Source organism: Malaclemys terrapin, chromosome 10 (assembly GCF_027887155.1).
Source record: "Malaclemys terrapin pileata isolate rMalTer1 chromosome 10, rMalTer1.hap1, whole genome shotgun sequence".
Taxonomy (NCBI): domain Eukaryota; kingdom Metazoa; phylum Chordata; order Testudines; family Emydidae; genus Malaclemys; species Malaclemys terrapin.
The window spans coordinates 14,338,952-14,365,663 of NC_071514.1; the positions used below are offsets into that span (position 1 = coordinate 14,338,952).

Here is a 26,712-nt window from a genome sequence, read left to right on the forward strand (position 1 = left end):
AACCCCCAATCATAATCAAATAGGCAACCACTTTACTTTAAGTAGCTATTAACTAATGCTAAATTGCAATGGAACAGCTCTGCAAGTACTTCTGACATGCACATGCACATCAGCAGCACCAGTGCTCTGATCAGGGCTATTGGAGTGAATACCAAATGAACTGAGTGATGTGATTCTTGAAACATTACAGAAAGGGTAAAGAGCCTCTATTTACTATTATTTTCCCTCCCTCTTTCCTTCCCCCTCTCCCCTCTCCCCTTTGCTGTTTCTGTTGATTCAGAAAATGTAAAAAGGCAATGGGATTTTAGCAGATGAAGATTTGGGCTGTCAGTCGCTCCTCACCTTTGTCCTGCATGATGAGCCTGATTTGGGGACCAAAAACTAGTTTGTAGCTGAGCCCGGAAAACAAGTTTAGCTATGCAAGACAAGTCATTTTGTTCTGTGTTTGTGTAGCACCTCACACAATGACTATAGGCCTGTTAGGTGCTATGGCAACACACAAAATAAATAAGTACATTTGTTTCTGCTCTGCTCTATCCTCTTTCATCCTAAAATATTGTCGCTCTCTTACAAGCATGAATTATTGTTTATTATTTCTGTAGCACCAAGCGTACCTAATACAAATAAGTATGAGCACAACATCCCTGTCCCAAAGAGCTTACAATTGCAACAGAAAACATGCACATAAAGGAGCACCCGCAAGCCAAGTGTTAGCACTAGAATGTGCACGTCTTGTTGCCTACCTACCTAAGTACTTATGTGACCATGCCCACCAATGTGTCCGAGTATCTTGTAAGCCCCAGGACTTTCCTGTAGCTTTATTAAATTAAACTTCATTTCCCAATATGTATTCTGACTACACTTTACTGGGAGGATTTGGGTTTATAGACTTACAGGAAGAAGGGTGCTATTAAGGTGAGGTCTAAAGTATTCTATCTTTAGTCTACAGATAGGGAAATTGAGGCACAGGGAAGCAAAGACTAGTCCAAGGTCACTAAGTGAGTCACTGGAAGAGCTGAGAACAGGAAGAGAACCCAGGAGCTCTGACTCCCAGTCTGCCTGCTCTAACCACTCTGCCTCCCGCACCTGGGACTAGAAACCAGGGGCTCGGATTCCCAGGTTCTTGTTCTAAACCACTAGATCACTGTCCCTCCTTGGTTAAAAATTCATTCACATGTCTGTGTACAAAAACTCAGATTCGACGTCAGCAATTATTGCAGACTACATCGGTGTCTTAGATACTTTCTGTTTACGTACTTTTTTTGCCTGGCCGTTCTCTCTCCAGTGTCTCTCTATTCTGCAGCTAAGCCTAAGGTACACAAAGGGAACTTTGTTTTCCATTTTCATTTTATCTCCCCTAACCCTGAGTTTTCACATTCCATGGCCCGGCAGTCGCTGATAGCCTGTCAAGCCACATTTTTCTCCACTCTGTTGCATGGAGGCAAATCTGCAAGGAGGCCTGAAAGGCAGGATTGCAGCCATGATCCAATATTAACGAGGCGCCTCCTCTGGAGCAAGCGAGGAAACTCAATGAGGATGGCACACAGCCAACCTCCACAAGCTCACCAGAACGACGACAAACAGGGAACATGGTGCATTATAACCCACCTCACAAGGGGCCTGTGAAGCCGCCTCGACGCCAGCCCTGCTACCGTTCAACTGGCAGAGCAAGTATTTTGCCCCGTTATTATTGGACAGACCAATAGCTGGGTCATAACCCGAGTCATGGCTTTGCTGGGACTCTGCTGTAGAGACCTGGAGCTGGGAGGAGCACAGCTGCTCTCAGCTCTGACAGCCAGCATAGACCATGTGAAGGAGGTTAGCCTGGGGGTGGATACAGCATCCCCTCTAAGACCTCCAATACATACATTCTTTGTCGTGGTGACCTCTTCTGCGAGGCAGACTGGATGCTGCTCCCTCTGCAGCCTGTTACTGCCACTTCTATAGCCTCCCTGAGGGGGTCGCTAGAGAGCGATGTGAGGCACTTATTTTCCGGGCTGTCTCTGGGACAGGCAGAGAGAAGAGAAGCAGAGGCACTGGCCTATGCTCCCAGACAGGACCCAAATCCATACCTATTAGCTAGGAAATCCCTAACCAGGTCCTCTCAGATCGCTCTGCTCCTTTGCTGTGCTTTCTGTGCACAAAGCCCAGGACTGGGATACAGGAGTTCCTCATTCTCTGGCCTCACCTCCTCAGAACACAAGCAGCCACCTGCCTGCACACCCTGGGAAGGTTCACTCCCCCACCCCTGTGCCAGCTGTCCCCCACCTCCTCCCTTATTCACTAGGCATTAACCTCCCTGCTCAGCCTGCTGGGAAAAGCACAGTAGAGGGGGAGGAGGAGACAAGCTTACAGGGCCCCCACAAGGCATTCTGGGTTACGTGAGTACACAGCGTTCTGCGGCCATGACAAAAACAACAAGAAAAACCTGCTGCTACAATCCTGGCAAGCTGGGATTTCAATAGCATCAGCTGGCTACAAACTGCTCCTGAATCAGGGAATGATGCTCTGTACCTAGATCAGGCCTTTTGATTATTATTATTCTATTTTTAAATCACCAACCATATGCTTGATGCTGTGTAGGACCTAGTTCCTGCCCCAGAAAGCTGCAACTAAATCACAATGGGAGACTCAGAGGAGTGAGCAAGCTTCCAGAGGATTTTTGGTTGTTTTGATTTTTGATCACATTCTCCTTCTCTAGCATGACACTGTGGCAGTAAAGATCTTTGCCAGAGGTTAGTGTCCAGGGGTAAGACTTCAGGAGATATGAATGAAGAAAGAAGAGTGGCTTGGCAAACTAGATTAGAACTAGGGGTCACCAAATGAAATTAATAGGCAGCAGGTTTAAAACAAACAGAAGGAAGTATTTCTTCACACAACGCACAGTAAACCTGTGGAACTCCTTGCCAGAGGATGTTGTGAAGGTCAAGACTACAACAGGGTTCAAAAAAGAACTAGATAAATTCATGGAGGATAGGCCCATCAAAGGCTATTAGCCAGGATGGTGTCCCTAGCCTCTGTTTGCCAGGGGCTGGGAATGGGTGACAGGGGATGGATCACTTGATGATTACCTGTTCTGTTCATTCCCTGTGAAGCACCTGGAATTGGCCATTGTCGGAAGACAGGATACTGGGCTAGATGGATCTTTGGTCTGACCCGGTATGGCCGTTTTTATGTTATTAGGGAGCTCATTCCACAAGTGGGAAATACCACAGAAAAAGGTAAAGATGGGAGACTGAAATAAATGGGGCATCATTGGCGGAATGAAGAGTGGGGGGGACATTATAGGAGATAAAATCCAATTTGTAGGCTAGGCCTAAGAGCTTGTCTACACATATGGCACTTCAGCGGCGCAGCAGCACCGACGAGGCTGTAATGCTTAGTGACGACAGTACCTTTGCCAACAGGAGAGCTTCTCCCATCGGCACAGGTACTCCAACTCCCAGAGAAGAGGCAGCGATGTCAACAGGAGAAGCTCTCCCGTTTATATAGCACTGTCTACACCAGGAGTTTGCTCGGTGTAACTGTGTCATGCAGGAGTGTGAATTTTCTGCGTTGCTCAGGGGTGCGATGTAGTTATACCACCATAAGTCTGTAGTGTAGACCAGTGGCTCTCAAACTTGGGACGCCGCTTGTTCAGGGAAAGCCCCTGGTGGGCCGGGCCAGTTTGTTTACCTGCCACGCCCGCAGGTTCGGCTGATCGCAGCTCCCAGTGGTCGCGGTTCACTGCTCCAGGCCAATGGGGGCCGGGGAAAGCGGCAGCCACTACTTCCCTCGGCCCGCCGCACTTCCTGCAGCTCCCATTGGCCTGGAGCGGTGAACCGCAGCCAGTGGGAGCCGCGATCAGCTAAACCTGCGGATGCAGCAGGTAAACAAACCAGCCCGCCAGGGGCTTTCCCTGAACAAGTGGCGGCCCTAGTTTGAGAACCACTGGTGTAGACCATACCTAAGTTATTCAAGGCCTTAAAGGTGTTAAGTGAGAAGTTTGAACTTTTATGCAGTGGCTGAATGGACGCGAATGGAGGGTTGCAAAGGTAGATAGAGGATGATAGGATCTGATCAATGGGGAAGGAAGAGTATTTTAGCCACTGCGTTTCGGGCAAACTGGCAGGGAGTGATGCAGTCATCAGCTGGTTGCAGCCATCAAGGCAAGATGCAGCCAGGGCATTAGAATGGAAGGATCACATTTACAAAACATTGAAGAGGAAGAAGCAGCGATATTCGGCAACAGCCTTGTTGTGTGGGAAGAAGGGAAAGGAGGAGTCAAAGGGATTGTGAGCCTAAGTGACAGGCAGGATGGAACAGAGAAAGGAGGAAATGGAAAAACCAAGAAGCTCTATGCTGGTGATGGACCATCTAAGGCCATATATCAGGAGATCCTCTGCAGCACGGGAGTGGGCAGAGGGAAACAGGGCCCATAGATTAGTGAGTGATCAACCAAGAGATGAGAGTTAAACTGTACAAATGGATACGGTCACCAAGGAGAAGGTGTAGAGGGGGGAGTCATGGAAAGGGTCCCCAGAATGTTGGTGGGAGGGAGGAGAAGGAGGAACCAAGGTGGAGTTTTTAAGGAGAGCAAATTAGACAAATTTACCCTAGTGGCAATGATAAAGGTGCTGTAGAAGATACCAAGAGAGCGACGTGAGCCCTTGTGTCCGCAGCAGGTACTTTGGTCAGCAGGAGCACGTGCATGTTTGTCTAAACATGGTGACAGAATGCTACCGATTTATAAAGAACCTTCAAGGCTCAAGATTCAGCCACTCGTCCAATAGCAATGCCAGTCACTTTCACACGAACTCCACGTGGACTTGGTGTCCACAGCGCCCAACAACAACCTGCATTTCCAAGATGCCTATGAAGGCTGTGATTGGCTACATAATCAGTGAACCAGGATCAAGTTCCACATGAGACATCTCCCTGAATTTTAAACCCATGTAAACACTGCAGATTCTGTCTAACAGCCTTACCAGTTAAACCCCTAAAAATTAAGTCTGCAGGGGGACATTTATATCTACAATTTATTATCAGACTAACAGGGACTCCAACTTAGCACAGCAACTTAATGAAAGGAAATCCATGTTTTTCTTGATAAAAGCTTGTGCTATCTAAATCCTGCACATGCCAAAAGGGAATATTACCACAGCACATCTCAGACTTCTGGGGAATTCAAACGTCATTCAAGATTCACACTCATGGTTACCATAACCCCTTAGGGCAAGCACACATCTGTCTATCCATCTACAGCGGGGAGTTACCCACATTCCTCTCTGTTTTTCATGTGTGGGGGAATATTTATTCTTTTCTTTTACCCATAACATTGTGCACTATCAGCAGCAGATATCACAGCACCGTACAAACATTCCTCCTGTGACTCTTAGATAATTCCCCCCCTCCCCCAATGAAGTTGGTAAACTTCAGCTCCACTTTCCAGATGGGGAAACTCAAGCAGAAAGCGTAGTTAAGCCAGTTAGTTGTGTGAGATCACAAAATGAGTCAGTGGAAGAGCTGGGAACAAATGGCAGAAATCATGACTTCCATTCCCATGCTCCCCCCACCAATCCGTACACCCTAGCAGATTGCTCCCATCAATGGGCATATGAGCTAAATATTGCTAAGTTGCTACAGTAGTTCTGCTGTTTAATTAAAGTCCTGTCTTCCATCTCCACAGGCCACACAGGGGAAACTCCAGCCACAATCCCATTTGGACCTACTCCGGAAATGTCTTCGCAAAACAGACCAACTCTGGGCAAGCGCAAGCCATGCTCCCAAACATTTCAGCCTGCTCCTCAAATGCAGGCCCAGCATGGCTGGGTAATCAGCTGCCACTCGGAAGCCTTTGAAAAGGGTTGTGCTAACCAAAGACCACGTGTTTGGCTGTACAATGCCTGTATTAACAAGGATAGAGGCTGGCAACTACTTTGTTATGTTATAAACCTGTCCCAGTAGGCTCTGCTGCGCACCACCAACGCTCCAAGGCTGCAGATAAACACAAGGCGAATCATGAAAAACAGACGGTGCTCACTGATTCAGTTTCTCTTGGCACGAGCCCCATGATCCCGAAGAGAAGCAACTACGTTGCTGGGGAGAACTGAAAGAATGGCTCCATATGGCAAACATCACTGTCTTCTCATTGGCTAAGCACTACCTAGCCTGCCTGAAACAGTTCCCACGAGGATGGCCATGAAGCAGAAGAGGAAACGAGAGAAACATTCCAGTGGGGAGGCAGCAGGAAAACCCCTCGCAACCTGCTGAAACATCACTTGCTCTTCGCAAGCACCCCACAGACTCACAACAGCATATTCTCTTCCTTCACAAACCGACTCCAAATCCACCCGCCTTCCTTTCTATCAGGAACTGGCCACTACACCAAGGAGGCAATTTCATGTATTTTCACCTCCTGCCCCAACATACCCAAACCTGCTTAATGCAGTGCGGCCAACCGGCATTTCCCGTGAGACCTATAAGAAGGACAAAGGAGGTGAAGTAATATCTTTGAGAGAGAGACAAGCTTTCGAGCTCTGAGTACACTCCCCAGACCTGAAGCAGAGCTCTGTGTAAACTCGAAAGCTCATCTCTCTCACCAACAGAAGGTGGTCCAATAAAAGATATGACCTCAGCCACCTTGTCTCTCTAATATCCTGGGACCAACACAGCTACAACAACACTGCACAAGGGCATTCATTCTTCAGTGTGCAACAACCGCTGTTCACTGCCAAAGACAGCAGGACCCAAAGCCCCCACCACCAACACACACACACACGCTTATTCCCAATAATAGGAACATCTGCAGCCCAGAACAACAAAAGAGAAAGTCTCTATTGCTCTCTAGGGCCAGGCAATGAATAGAAAAGGTAGTAGCACCTTTCCCCTTCAAAGGGCTCTGGTAGTACCACTGGCTGGTATAGACAGTACCTTTTGTGGAAATAAAACACAACACCTTTTGTAATGTGGCATTAGAGCTTGGCATTCCTTGAAGGTGCCTCTTGCTGGAGAAAAGCAGCTACACGTACCTTTCATCCCAAACTTGGACCGTCGACCATACTTGTTGATCATAATAAAGAGCACCACCAAGAGGACACAGGCGAAAGCTGCAAGCCCAACTGCTATGGATACCTGCAAGGGACAAATCTGAAAGTTAGGCTAAAGGAACATAGGATATCAAAACCAGTTCCGACTTGCAAAGTAGAAGTCTCCTGGCTCAGTCACTCCTGTACACTTACATTCGCTACAGCAGCATGAATGCCTGCTGTGGAGACGAATACATCTGAATGCAAATGGCTTTAATGCAATTTTGAAACTACAAGAGCCTCTTACTGCTACTGGAAAAACAAGAATAATTTCTATATAGATACAATTCTGCTCCAATATCACATTTCCCATATCTCTGAACCCTCGCTCTTTAATCATCAAGTATAGCTGCATGGACTCTTCGCTCCTTAGTATTCCTTAATGCCCTGTTTTTTTCCCCTTCATAATCTCCATTTGACACATCTTAACCAACTTGTGGTCTCACAACCATAAGGGGATACTAATTTGAGATGGGGAATATGCAGTAGGAGCAGAACAATTCTTTCACAATATCAATTCTGTCGCCATGCAAACAACCCTCTGAAGCAAGAATAAAGGAAGAGAAAAACACAAGAGACAGAAGGTGGTAGAACTCTTTTCCTGAGGCTCCAGCTGCTCCTCTATTAGTGGTAGTACTAAATATTTATATTATGATAGTATCCAAAGTCCCCCAATTGGGACTGGGGTCCCATTGTGCCAAGCACTGTACAGACGCAGAAGAGAGATCATCCCTGCCCACAAAGCCTTACAACCCAAAGCTCCTTTTTATATTTATTAATATTTATTTCTGCAAATCTTTACCCAAGACACTTTAATTGTGTTGCTGTAAACAAACAGCTTCCTTTCAGGATTTCTTCCGTTTGCATTTGGCCAATTATTCTTACTGCCTTCCAAGGCCTCTTATTGCATTTGGACCTGTGTTCCTCTAACTGTGATGTGTTCAATAACAGAAGAAAATACAGCACTGAACACAAAGACATTTTATTCCTTTCATCGCTTGATGCTTTTCCCAGTCTTTGATATACTCATGATTTTATTTTTAAAATGTCACATTTTAACAAGTATGATTTTCATTCCCATGTATATATTCTGCATTTCTTTTTTCTACTCTCGGTGCTCTTCTCTAGTAATGTCCCATTGTATGAAGCTCTCTCCTCACTCCCCTGAGAATTACAGCTGCGTAAAACATTCAGAAAATTGACAAGGTTTTGTTTATTCTGTCAATACTTTCTGGATTTCAAGATTCTCAAAAACTTGCACAAAATTAGAGCAATTTAATGAAATCTTAATTATTTTCCCAACACTATTGCTCATAACATTTTTTCCCATTCCTGTCTGGATTCTGTGAAAAGTGAAATTTTGAGGTCTTGCAAACCACGTAAAATGAATTGGCAAAAGTTTCACTTCTTTCAGCCAATGTCATCAAATCCTAGTGTGACATCACCAAATGCAGCAGGGGGGTTAAAGAAGGGGTGGATGAATCGGTATTGATGAAAATAAACCCAAACTGGATCCATGCTCCTAAACATTCTATTATAGCATGAAACAACTCAATTCATTGATTTAGTTGTTATTTTTTCAGACTGTTCTCCCAGAATTTCTGACCCTGCAGGAAATACTTTGTGGGAGACTCTGTCTTCAAGAGATTCACAGCCCAGTTTTGCAAACTCAAGAGGCTCACGTGGTTCATATCAGTATCCCTGCTTATCCATCCCAAACCATTGAACCTTCTGAAGTCTGGCCATCATGAATTGCAAAGAGTAGGATTTTACTTACAAACAACTGTCTCAGTATAGAAGCAATGGTGGTGCAAACAGTATACCACCCTATCCATCAGCAACAGCAGAAAATGCTTCCCCTGTACAAAAAGGAGACAGGACTCACCCCAAATGTATCCTCCTCTGGTTTGTGGGTCACGGTGATAGGTGGGGTGGGGCTCACTTCATAGTCACCAACTGGAACCAGAAGAGGAAAGAGGAAATATTCAATTTGTGCCCCCAAGGAATTCCATAGTCCCCAGAACATCCCAACCTTGTGAGGTCACACTACATAGCACTGGCTAGCCCAGAGAATGAGGTCTGTTGTCTTCTATTTCAAAGACTCTGAATTCAAGTCTTATTGGGGTTGTAATTTCTCCTGAACTGGCATAGACCAAATGAGCTAATAGGTGTTTTCTACTTCAGATCTCTAGGGTCCTATGTAATTGGGCAGTGAGGAAGCAGAGCCACGTTACCGATTGGACACAGTGCCACTCCCACCCAGCTAATGAGAAGCAGTCTGATCCCCTATGTTCTGTGGGTGAAGGTTCTTCATCCTGGAAGGCGGATTGCTGCAAGACTGAATCCTGCCAAATTAAAACCAACAAACAATGACTTGAGTGATTTTTTAAATTAAATGCATTTGAATGCTGGCGATTAAAAATCCAGGAGGCAGAAGTCCCCCACCCACAGAACAGGTACAGCACTTACCCTACACACCTGTCCAATGGGCCTCAGCACTTACCTGGAAAAGTCCCCACCACAATGCAGGGGGGGGGTTCCAATATCCAGGACCCAATCAGTCCCTTGGCTTGTGCTCAGACTGCCCGAATAAGGGGGTCAAACCAGTGCTTGTTGTGATGTTGACAACTGTTCTGCTAAGAAGGGGACTGAGACCCATCTGCTCATTTCGTACGGTTGATTCAATGGCAACTTCTTTGGGGCACCACCGACCTGCACCTAATTTAGATCAGTAACCTCAAGGGGAGAGGTTCCAGATTACTTCCCCAAGCTCTAAGCCACATCAGCCCCCACAACACTAGCTCTGAAGACTGCTTTTCCTTTTAGTTTCAGTGGATGAGGCATCTATACCGCTGCCCGGTGGCACCCCAAACTACAGCCAGTACAGGAGTTGCTTGAAGACACATTGGACACATTCACGCCTGTGTCATGCTGCAAAGTCACCCATGCTACCAGCACAACACATGCCTCCCTCTCCATTGGTATGGATCCTTCTTCAGGACCCCACTAGGCAGGAATAGACCTGCCCAGGATCTGCAGACTGTACAGCACATAAAAACCTTCCTTAATACACTCGGGCTCTCACAGAGGAGGAAACAAGTGTCTTGCTTCCCATCTCCTTCTCTAACAATCCCTCCTGCCTAGCACTAAAGCATTAGATTCCCCCCCAAATGTTATCTGCAAGGTACTTGCATTCAGGAGGGGGTGAAAGGGAACAAAGCAAAAGGCAAGAAGGCACTTACTTGAGACAAAGTTATCCGTACTCTCTGTGAAAAGGACAAAGAGAGAAGCAACACAGTTAACAGCGCGGTAAAGGGACGGCAGCCCCTCCCGTCCAAACACTTCTCAGCCACACTCCCGCATCATCCCAACCAGCCCCGGGAGGCTTGAGGGCTTATCTCTCGGAGCAAGCCACCCACTAGCTAATGCCAGCTCACTGACTGCACAGGGAGCAAAGGGAAAACCCTCCTAGGAAGAGCATAGCTACTTTAAGAGATTTCTCTGTTTAGATCCACGCGGCAGGGCTGAGCAGGATTTGACGGAGGTGTGGCGAGAGAACAAAGCTTCCCATGTTTTGGCCCATTTGGCAGTCCTGGCTCAAAATAACCTCAGACTGTGTTGAAGATCAGGATTGGGGTGCACCGGAACAGCTGTAAAGGGGCTTGGGCTGAAATGGGGGTGGGGGGACTGCAGGTTGGGATCCCGGTGGATTGATAAGGCAGAACTGGAAACCCCCCATTTAGGAGCAGGTTGCGGTAGCAGAGCTGTGATGGAGTGACAGAGGTGTGGCTGGGGTGGGGGAAACGGGCTGCACTCCATTTGCGCCATCCAGTAAAGCAGGCCCTGTCAGTCATTCACCTCAGCAACTTGACTGGTTCATGGTGTCCAGAAAAGCTCCTTCCAAACAAAACAGCTCGCAGGGGCCCCAGGTGACAATGTCTAAAGCTCTCAGTGACAATCAGTTTGCACAGCGTGAGAACAATATCAGCTTTCAATGTACTCGCCAGCGTAAGAAACTGACCCTGATATTAACAGGATTTTACACAGCTTTCCCGGCCAAGGGTGCCTGGAATGATGCTGCGGCGTTCCCATAAAAGCACGGCAGAGGCTTGGAAGGGAAGCAAATACAGTCCCAGGGTCATACGGGCAGCTCCCAGTGAGCTGAAGTTTGGTTCGATTAATTGGGCTGTGATGGATTAGATCAGTAGTTCCTGACTCCCAGGCGAATCACTGCACTTTTTTATTTGAGGGGGCTGGAAATTTTCAAGAGACGGCAACACAGGAGCCAGCAAACACAGCTGAAACCAGCAGCATTTGCGTGGAGATCCCTGTTGGAGGAGAAGGTAGCAAACCTCTGCTCCCGAGGGGCAGGGAGGGAGTTCTTGACAGTGGGATTGCTTGCGTGCAGGTTTGTTTTCAGTTTGCAAAGTCCGGCAGGGGGCAGCGTGTGGGGAGAGAAGCAGAGCCTGTGATCACAGTTGAACCTTGATTGAGGGGGCGGGGCTTCCCTAATCAGCAGGCCTATAAAGGCAGCCAACCAATCGGCCAGCAGCACAGGAGCCAGCAAACTGAGCCAAAAACAGAGGAATCTATGGACGGGGGCGTGTTTTGGGTTCTTTCCGCACTCCTTTTTTCTTTCTTCACAGGAGGGAAGGCTATGACAGCTACACAGGCAGAATGGAAGAGACAATTAAGATGACAGGATATGGAAGCTATGGGATATACACAGGGCCGGCTCTAGGATTTTTGCCGCCCCAAGCAGAAACAATTTTGGCCGCCCTCCCCCGCCCTGTTTTTTTCTTACCCCACCCCTGGCCCCACCTCAGCTCCACCTCTTCCCCAAATCCCCAGCCCTGCCTCCTCCCCCCAGGCTCTCAAGCCTAGGAGGGAGGGGGAGAAGCGGCGCGCGCGCCGCGGCCACTCAGAGTCTCCCCCTCCCTCCCAGGCTCTCAAGCCTGGGAGGAAGGGGGAGCAGCGGCGCGCGAATCAGTTGTTTCGCGCGCCGCGGCCGCTCGGGATCTCCCCCTCCCTCCCAGGTTTGAGAGCCTGGGAGGGAGGGCGAGCAGCAGCGCGCGAATCAGCTGTTTCGCGTGCCAGTGGCAGCAGCGGAGGTGAGCTAGGGCGGCCGGGGCACATTTTTAGGGGCAGCATTCTGGCGCCGGCCATGCCACCCCTAAAAATGTGCCGCCCCAAGCACCAGCTTGTTTTGCTGGTGCCTAGAGCCGGCCCTGGATATACATTATTCTGCAGAGGGTACCTGAAAGTTGCTTCATTTGTATGAAGTGCCATCTGATGCATCTGATGGAGGAGAAGATCCGAGGTTTGGAGAGGCAGCTAGAAACTGTGATAGAGTTTCAAAGGGGATTTGAGCAGATGATAGAGGGAAGGAGAGAGGAGGCTGAAGGGAAACCTCATGACTTGCAAATGCATGCTGGACCAGAGAACTGTGAGGGTAGACTTCTGGATGAGGAAAGTGGCCAGCAGAAGCACATGACTGAGAACAAGGAGGAGGAAAAGACTGGCTAGCGAAGGAGAAATAGAGCTGAGGACCAGGTTCGCTGAGCTGAAAAATGAAGGGGAGAGGCAGTCAGTAATCAAGGATGGGAAGGCAAGTATGAAAAGAAGAGCAGCCAGTCCTACAAGAAGAGGGGAAGAGACAATGAAGACAGCCAGACTTCAGAGACCCAAGAGGATAGAGGATGACTCGCAGGAGACTACAAGTGAGAACAGAAGACAAGAAGACTTGCAGCCAGAAAGAACAGAAGAGGGAAGGCTGGAGAACTGCAACACCATCAGAAGAGGCAGGTTTATGAGATTGGGGACTCCCTACTAAGAAGGACAGACAGACCTGTCACCAGAGCTGATCCAGAGAACATAAGGGTGTGTTGTCTACCGTGAGCTAAGAGACAGGATGTGGACCTGAGGTGGAAGAGGATCCTAATGAGAGGAGGAAAGAATCCACCAATTGTCCTTCACGTTGGAACAAATGATACTGCTAGATTCTCACCGGGACACAACAAGGAACACTGACAGGCTGGGGAAGACACTTAAAGAAATGGAGGCTCAGGTGACCCTCAGGGGGATTCTACCTGTCCCTAGAGGAGGAGGGCAAAGACGAGACAAGATTATGATGATCAACAGATGGTTCAGACAATGGTGCTATAAGGAGGGCTTTGGGATATTCAACCAGTGGGAGGCATTCACAGACAGAGGACTGTTCTCACGGGATGGACTCCACCTGAGTAGGGAGGGAAATATGCTTCTGGGATGGAGGTTGGCACAACAGATTAAAAGAGCTTTAAACTAGGAACTTGGGGGAAATGGTTTGGAGCTCATGTAATCTCCGCATTTGATTCTAATATTGAGTGGGAGGAAAACCAAGTAAAAGAGCAATGAAGAAAGGAATAAGAGAGGGTAAGAAAATGGACAACAAGAGGATAGAGTGCTAAACCACTGGCAGTAACAGTCAGGTATACCGGCAGTAAAATGACTGTATCTAATCCAGCGAGGAATTTGGGCAAAACCAAGCAGAAACAACTAAGATGTCTGTATATCAGTGCAAGGAACCTGGGTAACAAAATGGAGGAACTAGAACTACTGGTGCAGGAAGTGAAACTAGATATCATAAGGTGAATGGAAACATGGTTAAATAGTAGCCATGACTTCAATACATGTTCAGGAAAGACAGACGTAAAGGTGGTGGAAAAGCACTGTCTATTAATAATGGGGAAGACTGTAAAGAAATTAGAAGTGATGGAATGCATAAAACTGAATCTGTTTGGGTCAAAATCTCTTTGGGGAAGAAAGGTAACAGAGGCTCCACTGGGATAGTGCTTGGGTCTGCTATGAATACCCAGGATCTGATTTGGATTTGGAGAGAGACCGCTAATATTTTTAATGAAATAAACAGTACTGGGAATTGTGTCGTTATGAGAGATTTTCATTTCCCAGATATAGATTGAAGCACAAGTGTGTAAATGGTAGGGCCCAGATATTCCTGGACATGATAGTCAACAAATTTCTTCACCAAATACACCTCTACCCCGATATAACGCTACCCAATATAACACGAATTCGGATATAATGCGGTAAAGCAGTGCTCCGGGGGGGGGGGGGGGGGGGGGGGGGGGGGGGGGAGAGGCTGCGCACTCCGGTGGATCAAAGCAAGTTCAATATAACGCGGTTTCACCTATAACATGGTAAGATTTTTTGGCTCCTGAGGACAGCGTTATATTGAGGTAGAGGTGTAGTCACTGAACCTACAAGATATGATGCTATTTTAGATTTAGTATTGGTAAGTAGCATGGACCTCATAGGACTCCTGGTTGTAGAGGACAACCTTGATTCAAGTGATCATGAATTAATTCAGTTTAGACTAAATGGAAGGATAAACAAAAATAGGCCTGCAACTATCCTTGATTTCAAAAGGGCACACTTGAAAAAGTTAAGGGAATAAGTTAGGGAAGTGGATTGGATTGAAGAATTCAAGGATCTGAATGTGGAGGAGGCTTGGAATTACTTTGAGTAAAGGGAAAAAATTCTTAGGGAAGGATAGAAGACCAAACTGAATGAACAAGCATCTCAAACAGGTTATTAAGAGAAAGCCTACAAGGAAAGGAATAAGTGATGGACAGCAAGGAGAGCTACCTCTTGAAAGTCAGAAAGTGTAGGGGGAAAAGTGAGAACTGCCAAAAGCCAAGCAGAGTTGGACCTTGCAAAGGAAATTAAAACCAATAGTAAAAGGTTCTTTAAAAAAAAAAAAAGAAAGAAAGAAAACAAGGAAAGAAGTGAGACTGCTAAGCACTGAGGATGGGGTGCAGATTAAAGATCATAAAGGTATGGCCCAACACCTAAGCAAATAATTTGCCTCAGTTTTTAATAAGGATAATGAGAAGCTTGAGGGCAGTGGCAGGGTAACTAATGGAACAAGTATATGGAAGTAGAAATTAGATGGAACTCAAACAGCTTAATGGGACCAAATTGGGGGGCCCAGATAATCTCGATCCAAGAATATTAAAGGAACTGGTACATGAAATTGCATGGGTTTTTAATGAATCTGTCAACTCGGGGGTTGTACCTTATGACTGGAGAATTACAAATATAATACTTATATTTAAAAAATGAAAAGAAAGTGATCTGGGAAACTACAGGCCCATTAGTTTGACCTCAATTGTATGCAAGGTCTTAGAACAAATTATGAAAGAGAGAGTAGTTAAGGACATAGAGGTGAACAGTAACTGGGATAAAATACAACATTGGCTTTACAAAAGGTATGTCATCCCAGACCAACCTAATCTCCTTCTTTGAGAAGATAACCAATTTCCTAGACAAAGGAAATGCAGTAGATCTCGTCTACTTGCATTTCAGTAAAGCATTTGATACAGTTCCACATGGTTAGATCAGTAGATTAGTTAAATTATTAGTTAAATTGAAGATGATGGGGATTAATACAAGAATCAAAAGGTAGGTAAGAAACTGGTTAATGAGGAGACAACAATGGGTCATGCTGTCAGGCTGAAGGGAAGTTACTAGTGGAATTTCTCAAGGGTCAGTCTTGGGACCAATCTTATTTAACATTTTCATTAATGACCGTGGTACAAAAAGTGGGAGTGTGCTAATAAAATTTGTGCATGACACTAAATTGGGAGATATTGCCAATATGGAGGAGGACCAGATCATCATACAAGAAGATTTAGATGACCTTGAAAACTGGAGTAATAGAAATGGGATGAAACCTAACAGTACAAAGTGCATTTTGGAACTAACAAGAAGAATTTTTGCTATAAGCTGGAGATGTATCAGTTGGAAGTGACAGAGGAGGAGAAAGACCCGGGTGTATTGGTCAATCACAGGATGACTATGAGCCACCACTGTGATCCTGCCATGAAAAAGGCTAATTGCAGTCCTAGGATGCATCAACCAAGGTATTTCCAGCTAGGAAAGTGTTATTACCATTATACAAGGCACTGGTGAGACCTCATCTGGAACACTGTGTGCGATCCTGGTCTCCCATGTTTAAGAAAGATGAATTTAAACTGGAACAGATGCAGAGAAGGGCTACTAGGATGATCAGAGCAATGGAGACCCTAGCTTAAGAGAGGAGACTTAAGGAGCTTGGCATGTTTAGCGTAACAAAATGAAGGATGAGGGGTGATACAATTGCGCTCTATAAATACATCAGACAGAAAAACACCACAGAGGGAGAGAAGTTATTGTACCATCCCCTCCATAAACTTATCAAATGCAGTCTTAAAATAGGTTAGGGTTTTTTGGCCCCACTGCTTCCCTTAGAAGGCTGTTCCAGAACGTCACTCCTCTGATGGCTTGAAACTTTTGTGTAGTTTGAAGCCTAAACTTGTGGATGGCCAGTTTATATTCATTTGTTCTTTTGCCAGCATTGGCCCTTAATTTAAATGAGATTGCCTACAATGGCATATGGCCCATCCACAACTGCTATTAGACAATATCTCCAATGGCGAGAGACGGGACAGTAGATGGGGAGGGCTCTGAGTTCCGACTGAGAATTCTTTCCCAGGTGTCTGCCCGGCAGGTCTCGCCTACATGCTCAGGGTCTGATCGCCATATTTGGGGTCAGGACAGAATTTTCCCCCAGGTCAGATTGGCAGAGACCTTGGGATTTTTTTCCCTTTCTTTGCAGCTTTGGACATGGGTCACTTGCTGGTTTGAACTAGAGTAAATGGTGGATTCTCTGTAACTTGAAGTCTTTAAATCAAGATTTGAGGACTGCAGTAACTCAGCCAGAGATTAGGGGTCTATTTCAAGAATGGGTTGGTGAGGTTCTGTGTGGCCTGCAATGCGCAGGTCAGACTAGGTGATCACGATGGTCCCTTCTGGCCTTAAAGTGTATGAATCTATGAGACTCTAAACTTTAATTTTAAAAAATTCTGCTCCTGGCAGGTTGCAGCAAAAACCTCCCCCGTGTAACTAGCAGCAGTAATGAGGCGTGTTGAATGTGCAGCTCCTGACATTTTTTAGAGAAACCAACTTCCAGATGCAAGACTATAAATTTCAGATGCACTGAATGTTAATGTCAGTTTTGGCAATGTACGGACCAGTGATCTTCAAGAAAAGTAAATCATGTACTGATTACATCATGGGCGGGGGCTGCCACAGTGAGAAAGATTCTGGGACACAGGCTCATGGGAGGAAAAAAGGGGATGGGTTTGTAGTGGCAGGTAGAAAAAGGCAGCGAAGCTTTGGGATTAGGTCTATCTCTAGTCTTTCCTTTTCCTGAACCTTCTATACTAGGATTTCAAAACACTTTACAAGCATTAGCTTATTCTCTCAACATGGTGGCAAGGCTGGAATGAATTTTTAGTGTCAGCTCTTTGGAGCAGCCGACCTGCTTCCTGTTACCTTTGGTAAGTGCCTAGCACAGGGATCGGCAACCTCTGGCACGCAGCTCGCCAGGGTAAGCACTCTGGTGGGCCGGACCAGTTTGTTTACCTGTCGCCTCCACAGGTTCAGCCGATCGCGGCTCCCACTGGCCGCGGTTCGCCGCTGCAGGCCAATGGGGGCGGCAGGAAGTGGCGCAGGCAGAGGGATGTGCTCGCCATGGCTTCCCGCCGCCCCCATTGGCCCAGAGCGGCGAACCGCGGCCAATGGAAGCCGCGATTGGCCGAACCTGCCTAGCACATTGCGGATGCATCAGAAACAAAATGTTATTATCCCCATTCTGCAGGCATGGGAACTGAATCACAGAAATGGGAAGCGACAGAGGTGAGAACATAACCCCTATCTCCTGACTCCCACCTCTGTGCCAGAAACATAGACTGCCCTTCCTCCCAGATAGCAGAAAACCTACATAGATTAAGGAGCTAGACAGATTATCATCCTTGAATCTTGAATATAATTTTACCACTCCCTTCTGTATCTGTTCATGTCTTTAGATTGGTCAGCTCTTCAAGGCAGAGATTTGGTTTCCATTTACTATATCTGACCTGCCGGAAAGCTCTGTGTGCATTGATGGTATGATATAAATAATAAATGAAAATACCATTGGTTTTGCTCTATATATAGCAAGTGCCCTATTTTGCTCAGTTTTCTAGGGGCTGCAGGAGCCAACTTGGGGCTGCCACTTTCTCACGGCATCACTCCTGAAGGCAATAGCATGCACCGTTCTGTTAACTCCATGGGGCCTGATCTGGTGATGCAAAAGCAGAAGGAAGTGCAAGAACCCTCCCACTCTTTCACTGCAGTACAGCCACGACAACCCTCTCTAATGCACACCTTATAACAAGAGCTTAATTTTTCCTTCTACAATTTCACCACTCACCACCTAGTGACACAGTGAGGAATTTAAAACCATTTCCTGAGAGTGCCTAACAAACAGTTGATGCAGAGGAACTGGGGGGAGTCACAGTTTTTGTGGGGGCTGTTGCACCAAAAAAACTGACAGATTTTTTTTAATAAAATATGTAGAATCCTGATGACATTCCATCTAGATTACAGCCATTTTATAGAAGAAGTAAAACGAGATCACCAAGTCCCTCAAAAGGGCTTTCCTCCACACACAACCACTACCCCAGTTATATGCCAAATATTCGGTGTCAAAAGAATGGGAATCCACTTTAAGGGGCGTCAGAGTAACCCATGATACACTGCATGCTCTAAGCCCTTCTCTCACGGACAAGTCATGGAGCAAGAACCACCAAAACACTGCAGAATGCAAAGTCAAAAACCAGTCAGTCATTTTCTTTTCCGTCAAATGTTCACCCTTTTTTCCCTTAAGATGCTGATTAAGATTCCTGTCAAAGAAGAAAGTGGGGTCCCCTGCCATCATATTGCATGGGTTGGGCAAACTTCACAAGCTAATTAGGGCCATGCCTGGTCTGTACGTAGTTGATCAGACCCAAGTGTCCCATCATGATGTTGTGTTGTTGTTCAAGCCGCCATCTTTCAGATGAGACTTGACACAATGGCCATGACCATTCAAAGCCCCCAAAGACGTCATGGCACCTTTTTGCACCAATAGGTATGATAGCTCTTACGTCATGGCCAGTTTGGATAATTACATCCTCTCTCCCTAAAATCCCCTTAAATTTCAACTGGTTACACAACTCTTTTTCACACCTGTGTCTAGACTCTTGTGCAATGTTGCTCCATGCTGGTAAACAGTTACTATATTGTGCACCAGAGGGAACTGTATTTTAATGAGAGGTTCAGCGATCCTGGTGCATAGCTTGTATAGCAGCCTGTTAAGTGCTCTGAGATGCAAGGCACTACAGAAACGTAAGCTGTGACTCTCTCACCTGGAAAGGGCTTCTCGAGGAAGTGCCCTTTGATGGTCTGGTTGGCTGTCCCCAGCGGGTTGGTGGCCACGAGGGTGTAGTTGCCATTGTTGTAGTGAGTGGGCTTGTTGAAGAGTAGACAGCCCTCAGACACTTCACCCTGCTGATAGAACTCCATGCGGATGATCTCAGTCTCCCTGAGGACCTGGCCATTGTGCAGCCAGTGAAGGCTGGGCGCTGGGTTCCCATGCACCACAAACTCAATGCAATGCTCCAGACGCAGCTCTGGCTCCTCCAGGCTCTGAATGCGTGGCGGATCTAGCATAGAGAAACACAATGCAAACCTGTGGGACTCAAGTAAACTCACGTGTTCCAGGCAGAGATGATTGCCTCATCTCCCAGTAGGCAGCCAGCCACCAAAGCGCACTTGAACAGCTAGAGGAAACTCCCATCCCATGGCCGAATTTGCTGTGCGTGCAACCTACACGCTACTGCAGCTGCAGTGTGAACTGGGATCCTTGTCGTCTGTAAGCAGCACCCTTACCAGGTGAGCTGGAATGGAGCCTTGCCCAAAGGAACCCAGCCTGGTTTTGGCAGTAGGAGATGACCTGCTGTTATGTAAGAGTCTCGTCCCTTCCCTCTGGACTTGATGACACGAAATCGACTAAGCTTGTCTCAGCTGGGAGTTGCTCTCATAGCACTCACATCACACTGGTGCAAGGCCCTTCCCAACACGTGTTTGAGGGTTGTTCACATTCATTTTAGTGGGCATGTAACGAGCAGTGCAGGATAGAGGGACAGTCAGTCTCAACAGTCAAAATCCCCAATAAAGAAACACGTAACCAGGCTCCGCCCTGCCCTGGATAATGGCTACATACTAGAAATTAAAAATGTCCACTGGAACCCCTTACTTTGCAGCCCCACTCCTCCTCACCCCCCCAGTTTAATTCCCAAGTGGCCCTGCTTCACAGCAGCCTTTGCTCTGGTGTGGAGGACCGAATGAGCTCATTCAGAGCATCAACCTGAAGGGGCACCACTGAGCCACTCTAGCCTCTATAAAGGCAGCACTACAAGCAGTGCCAGCTCCATAGGTCTGGGAAACAAGGTCGGAGATCAGATCTTGCATTTGGACCCCTGCAGACCAGCCCAAATTAAGTCTGTAACTCCACTTAGCATATTGTTGTATTCCCCCTTGGGGCTCTCTGGTCACATTCAGTAGTTTAGGAATTCTCAGCCATTCAAGCAAATATCCCTCAGGACTTCTGAATGGCTGCATATCCTTGGGGGCTTTGATTGGTTGAATCTCCCTGGGGGAGCTCTGATTGGTTGAATATCCTCCAGGATTGTTACAATTAGAGGGCATGTAGCAGGACAGGGATTAAAGCTGGGAGCTCACCTCCATTTAATACATATTGACGGTCCCCTCTCCTGAGAGGCCTCTGAACTGAGAATATCCACGCCTCAAGAATTCAAACTCTGCTCCACCATCGCTGATGAAAACTTAATTACAGCATCACATGTAAGGCCCCAAACACTGAGGCCACAGAGCATGACCAAAGATGGCCCAGTACTGTGGGGCAAGGATCACGATTTCATAAAATTCTTCTATTCTTTCCTAAACACTCTCCTTTCCCTGGCTCTCACCCCATACTGAGGGCTGGGGTCATGCCCCCAGGCAGTCCCTAACTAACAGGAAAGATCCATCAACTTTCCTCTCTCTTTTTTCTAAAGATGGTCAATGTTTCATGCAGTGGAGGATTAATAATTTTGCCGTCACTAGGCCGGGAAATAATTGCCGCCCTGGCCCCGCCCCGACCCTTTCCCCGCCCCTATTCCAACCCCCTCCCCAAAGTCCCCGCCCCAACTCCACCCCCTCCCTTCCCCTATTGGATCCCTTCCCCAAATCCCCGCCCCCGCCTCTTCCCCCAGCACGCGGCGTTCCCCCTCCTCCCTCCCTGCCCCGCAAAACAGTTGTTTCACGGCACAAGCGCTGGGAGGGGAAAGAAACAGGACGCAGCCGCGCGCTTGCAGAGGAGGCAGAAGTGAGCTGGAGGAGCAGCGGGGCAGGGCACGAAGGGGAGCTTCTGCCCCTACAAATTTGTCGGCCTAGGCAATAATACGGCGCTGGTTTCATGTTGTGAAAGTGGAGGAACAGCAATGCCAAAGAGAGAGAGGTAGAGCTGGGAGGAGCCGTGCAAGATTCCCCACTCACAACTCAGCCAATGGACCTCAATCCTGAAACACGGCTGCTAACCCAGAGACTGTGCAGAGTCCCACCCAGCATGTTTCACCTGTAAGTCTTGGTCGGAATTTAGTTCCATACATCTCTGGGTGAATGACTAGGAGGGTACCAAAGCAATTAGTCACCGATACACCAGAATATCAGCTCTTTTCAGAATGATTACATTAGAGCAAGTATGGTACAAACTGGCACTGGCTTGCAGGATTCTGGGCATGAAAATTAGCATCAACATGGTGGCACTTAAAGGGTTTGCAGTAAACGACTCCAGAGTAAAGCACTTTACCTGTCTCCTTCCAGTTGATCAGATCTGGAACTGTATTAATTTAGGCAACCGAAGCCCCCAACCCATCCAAACACACCAAAATTATTTATTTTGGGGGAGACCAGAGAATGATGTACCTTTTATTCTCCTTCCAATATTCTATTGTCTACAGTTCTGCCTCATCTCTACAGGCGCCCAATGGTGCCCGCGCTGCATGGGATAACAGGGCATAATTCTCCAGTTTACACAGGTACCAGCAGGGGTGAGGGATGGGGGATTTCCAAACCACAGATTAAGGGCAAATGTTATGGACACAGCAACACATGGTAAATCCCGGCTGCCTGAGGCAGCAAAGCTGCGTAAACTCCTGCTAAGGTCTGGTTTTTATTAAGTTATATTAGGAAGCACATGAAAGTTTAGCTCTCTACAGCCCATAAGTAAATTGTTTTAAACCTTGTTTGGCACATGTTTACACAGTGTTCACTGATTAACCTGGTAGGAACAGAGCTGGGATGAAAACCTGACTCCACTGTAGTCAATGGCAAAACTTCCATGGATTTCAATGAGGCTAAGGGATGAGTGACTCACTTACAAATGCAGAGAGAAGGTTTTAGCCCCTGCTGGGCACATCCTCACCCCACTGGATTTTCCAGTGCTGCTTTGTGAATACAAGTAGCCACTTGAACGTGCCAGTGAGGCATGCAGGCACAGACTCAGCCGTTCAACCCACCAGGTGCCCACTGCACATGTGCAAGTGTGGGACTGGCACACCCACACCGGGAGTATGCCCGTTTCTGCAGGGAAGCTAAAATGGAGAGAAGTTGGAGGACACAGTAATTGGCCCATAATGAAAGCTCTGTACATTTCCTTTTACAGTCCTAGGACTGGTCCCTGCCTCAGTCTCCTGCAGCAATTCTGACTCCGTGTCCACATCCTCCATGGCAGCAAATCAAGATAAGCACAGCATAGCCTGGTGACACACAATTCTCCACGGGAGACACATTCAAATAGTTCCCATGCTCACCCTCCCATCAGCCCATGTATAGCCAGCATCTCCCTGCCTCTACTTACAGTAGACCGTGAGCAGCACACTGGCATTGGTCATTCCCACCACATTCTCAGCAATACACATGAGGAGGAACCCGTTATCCTCACTGGTGACGTTCACCAGGGTCAAATTGATGGCATGAACGTTAGTCCAGTTGAGGTTCGTCTGCAAATCCCCAAAAACAACAATAAGGACAAAACCAACAAATGATGCCAGCCTGCCCACCTCCCGGGCCCAGGACCAGAAGATCCCAACTCCTGTATGAAATGCCATGGTCTCTAACAACTGTGGCCAGGCAGGATTTCAGTTTCATGGCACCACGAGCACCACAGTGCACCCACGCACTTGGTCCAAGGAGGTTATAATCACAGCTTCTGAAACAGTGCTAAGCAGGGTATGTCCCTGCCTCTACTTGCAGTTAAACCACGTTCAGCTGCACAGATTGTTGACACACCATTGTCAGCGACAGATAATTTTGCTCATGGAGACAGGCTAACATGCAACCAAGGGAGCACTGAAGGTGTGAAACGATCAGCCCGCAGGAAGAGCTGTTTTCCTGCCTGGATTCAATATCTGCACGCCACCCGCTAATACTCTGCTAACCCAGGGTTCCTAATCTGACGCTGGTGGGGACTATACAATCCATTTCAAACAATCCCTGCATTTCACTTCTCCCCCGTGGTGATCAACACTCATCCAGCCCTATTAAAATGGAATACAAAGGAAACGAAGACCCGGAAAATTCCCACGGCCAACACCCCAACTCATAGACTCATAGACTTTAAGGTCAGAAGGGACCATTATGATCATCTGGTCTGACCCCCTGCATGCTGCAGGCCATAAAACCGTCCCTACCCCTTCCCTGGACTCTGCTGTTGAAGTCCCCAACTGCTGTGCTGTGTGTTAACACCCTGGCGATGGACCTTGGCAAGGGCAGTAAATGCCCAGCCACGCAAGCCCCTGGGCCTCCTACCTGGTGAGTAGTGATGGAGTGCAGATCTGCAACCGTCCAGTCTACGTCTGGCAGCGGCGAGCCTGAGCCATTGCAGGTGATCACCGCGTTCTCACCTTCCCGCACAGTCAGGTTAATGTGGCTGACGCTGATCTCGGGCAGATCTAAGAGAGTCAAACACCAGGACACTTAGGGCACCCTGGCCAGCCAAGGCACTTGGATTCTGATCCCCATGAGCTCCGTCTCCCAGCCAGGCTTCACCTTACAGCAAAGCAGCCTGCACTGTCCTGTGCTTCCAAATGAAGGAAGGGGAGGGGGAAGTACAGGAGGTGGCAAGTAACTTGGCCTTCTCGTGCTGGAAGAGATGAGTGACACGGGGGACATCACCAGGTGGATGGATGGATCTTCTCTATGTTTTGCAATTCTGACATTGCACACAAGTCCGGAAGTTTGGCCCAAGTGCTAGTTGCCATCCAAACCTATGTCCCTTCTCCCCTTTCCCCCAAGCCCCAGGCACCTGTGTCCTGGGCTAGTGCAGAGGTCTGGGAGGAATAAAGCCGCTTCTAAGGAATCACTGGCAAGAGATCCAGCCTGAGCTAGGACAGGGCACAGAGCTCCTGGCACTTAAGGGGAAGAGAGAGAGTTTCTCTCTAATTTATAACAATCGAGAGAAGATGACCAGGGACGTGTCTTCATATTAACAACATCTCTGCTAATGAAAGACGCCCCTGCTCTTCCCTCTGAGGTGCCAAAGAAATACTGATTTATAGTGGCTCTGACTTACTCCTCTGTCCTGCTGAGTCACCCAGCCACCAAACGCTCACACAGAGTACCAGAGGCAGTGCCAGCAGCAATACAGAAGGGAGGGTGATACACAGGAGGGTGACTGGACACAGCATGCATAAGGGGGGGCATTGAGGGCTGCAGCATGTGTAAAGGGGGAGAGAGAGGGGGCCCTGAATGAACGACATGGGAATAGAAGGCAATGGGTCAGTGCAATAGCCTCTCTCTTCTGAAGACTTGGGTTCAAACTTTGACCCAGTTCAAAAATGAATCCAGAGTTATGGGTCTGTTCTTGTCCCTGTGGGATCTCTGAGTCACGAGAGTCTCTAGGAATAGCAAAGGTGCTGCAGGTCAGGAGATGCATTGGCAGAGCTAGGAGGGGAGCCCAAGAGAGGCTGCAATTCACTCTTGAGTAGTGTTAACACAGCAGTGAGAGTTGGGCAGGAGCCTGTACGGTGCACGTATTCTGCCACAAGCCACATATCAAACCTGAACTAGCTGCACCACCTGGCAGGACAGAATACAAGGATAAAGTAAGCCTCGTTGGAAAATACTTTGAGCCATTTGGATGCTTGCCCACTAAATCTCTGACTGAAAGATTCATCTCGGGAGGAAAGATCTTAGCTGGGCATCTTCTTTTCCTGCCTTCTCTCTATTTTTTAGGGATCTTTAGGGGCTGGGGGGTCAGTGGAGCTGCTCACCTGGTAAACCCAGGAGATTTATGTGCATAAAACACCCTGTTGTTCTCTCACGTCCAATAGCAGTAGGAGTCCCCTCTCCCCCTTTCCTTGTTCATGGAGGATTTTCTAATCATTGAGGATTATTCTTCTCATTTGTGGAGGAAATTATAGTTCTCTCTCAAATCTCTTTAGTTCTCCTACCTGCAGATATTTCAGCCCATGTCCAGGTTTTAATAAAGAAGGGTTAGACTAAAGAGACATTATAAACTTGAAAGTCATATGCCGTATCTCCAGCTGAAAACAGTGCATCTACTCTTGTTACAAGAAACACCCTAACACTCCTAGAATAGAAAGATGTAAAATTAAAAAAAAAAAAAGTTTCTCTTTTTTCCCCAGACTGTTCATTTGACAGCTCCTAGTCTACAGCCTCCTTCACGGCTCCATTCTTGGTACAGGACCTTCCCTAGGTCCTGCTTGCCAGTACCAGCAGTAGTGGAGCTGAAACTGAAAAGGCAGCAGACTAAGGGTGAACAAAGGGAAAGTGCTGGGAGAAGGGGCAGCCCAGAGCACGTTTGAGGTTGCTCATGGGCCCACCCAAAAAGACCAGCAGGGAGCAGAAAAATATACAATCACGTGCGCATGCACACACACACGTAAAACTTTAAGGATCTGCTATTTTAAATGTGCACCAACTGAAAAAATTATTTTAAAAAAATCAAGCTGCCCGTGTCCCTTTAATACAAGTAGTTTCTAGTGTCGGTTAAACAGAAGGATAACCACAGGAAGCATATCCGGTCTCGAACAAATGGACAATTCCTGCTGCTTCAGGCTAAGGCATGGACCAACCACAATGTACCTTGCCTGATGATATTATGCCATTGAGGGAATTTCTTCCCAAACACAGCTGATGATTAGCTAATGCTCTGAACCATGAGGAATAATATTCCAAGTTCAACTACAGACACCATTTGTATTCATAAACTATCCTAATCTATTCCCTGTCATTGGGTACTCCTTGTAGGATGGGCAAGGGGAGCAAAGGGCCTCTCCTGGCCTCCTCTCTCTATAGCCTTGGGAGAAAGGTGAACCGGAGCACATATAGGGCTTTCCTTACCACACTGGGTGATGTTCATCTCCTGCAGGGGAATGACAGCAGCCTCCATGTTCATGCAGTACAGCTCCTGTTTCTGCAGGTTTGCTTCACCCTTCTCCTGCCAGAGCTGAATCCAGCGGATGTCACAGCTGCAGTTAAAAAGGTTTCTTTCGAGTGTCCTAGAGAGAGAGAGAGAGAGAGAGAGAGAGAGAGAATGTGAGAAGCAAGGGATGGGGTCAAATAAACAGGGTTACCATTGGTTACATATGGGATCTCCACAGAATAGCTACTAATTGTAAAAAGGCAGGGTCGCCCTTGCTACGTGCTGCGAGGC

At 47.3% G+C, this 26,712-nt stretch overlaps 1 protein-coding gene across 4 annotated transcripts in view; it reads right to left on the reverse strand.

The window, feature by feature from the left end:
- Window positions 1-26,712, reverse strand: part of NTRK3 (neurotrophic receptor tyrosine kinase 3) — a 345,792-nt gene that overhangs the window by 204,109 nt on the left and 114,971 nt on the right. For all 4 annotated transcript variants that reach the window (XM_054041827.1, XM_054041826.1, XM_054041829.1 and 1 more), the window contains 7 exons: window positions 26,400-26,557; window positions 23,844-23,986; window positions 22,894-23,035; window positions 19,340-19,636; window positions 10,310-10,333; window positions 8,953-9,023; window positions 7,011-7,113 (listed from right to left, as the gene is read on the reverse strand). In XM_054041827.1, coding sequence (XP_053897802.1) covers window positions 7,011-7,113; window positions 8,953-9,023; window positions 10,310-10,333; window positions 19,340-19,636; window positions 22,894-23,035; window positions 23,844-23,986; window positions 26,400-26,557 — 938 coding nt within the window. The remainder of the gene's footprint in view (window positions 1-7,010; window positions 7,114-8,952; window positions 9,024-10,309; window positions 10,334-19,339; window positions 19,637-22,893; window positions 23,036-23,843; window positions 23,987-26,399; window positions 26,558-26,712) is intronic.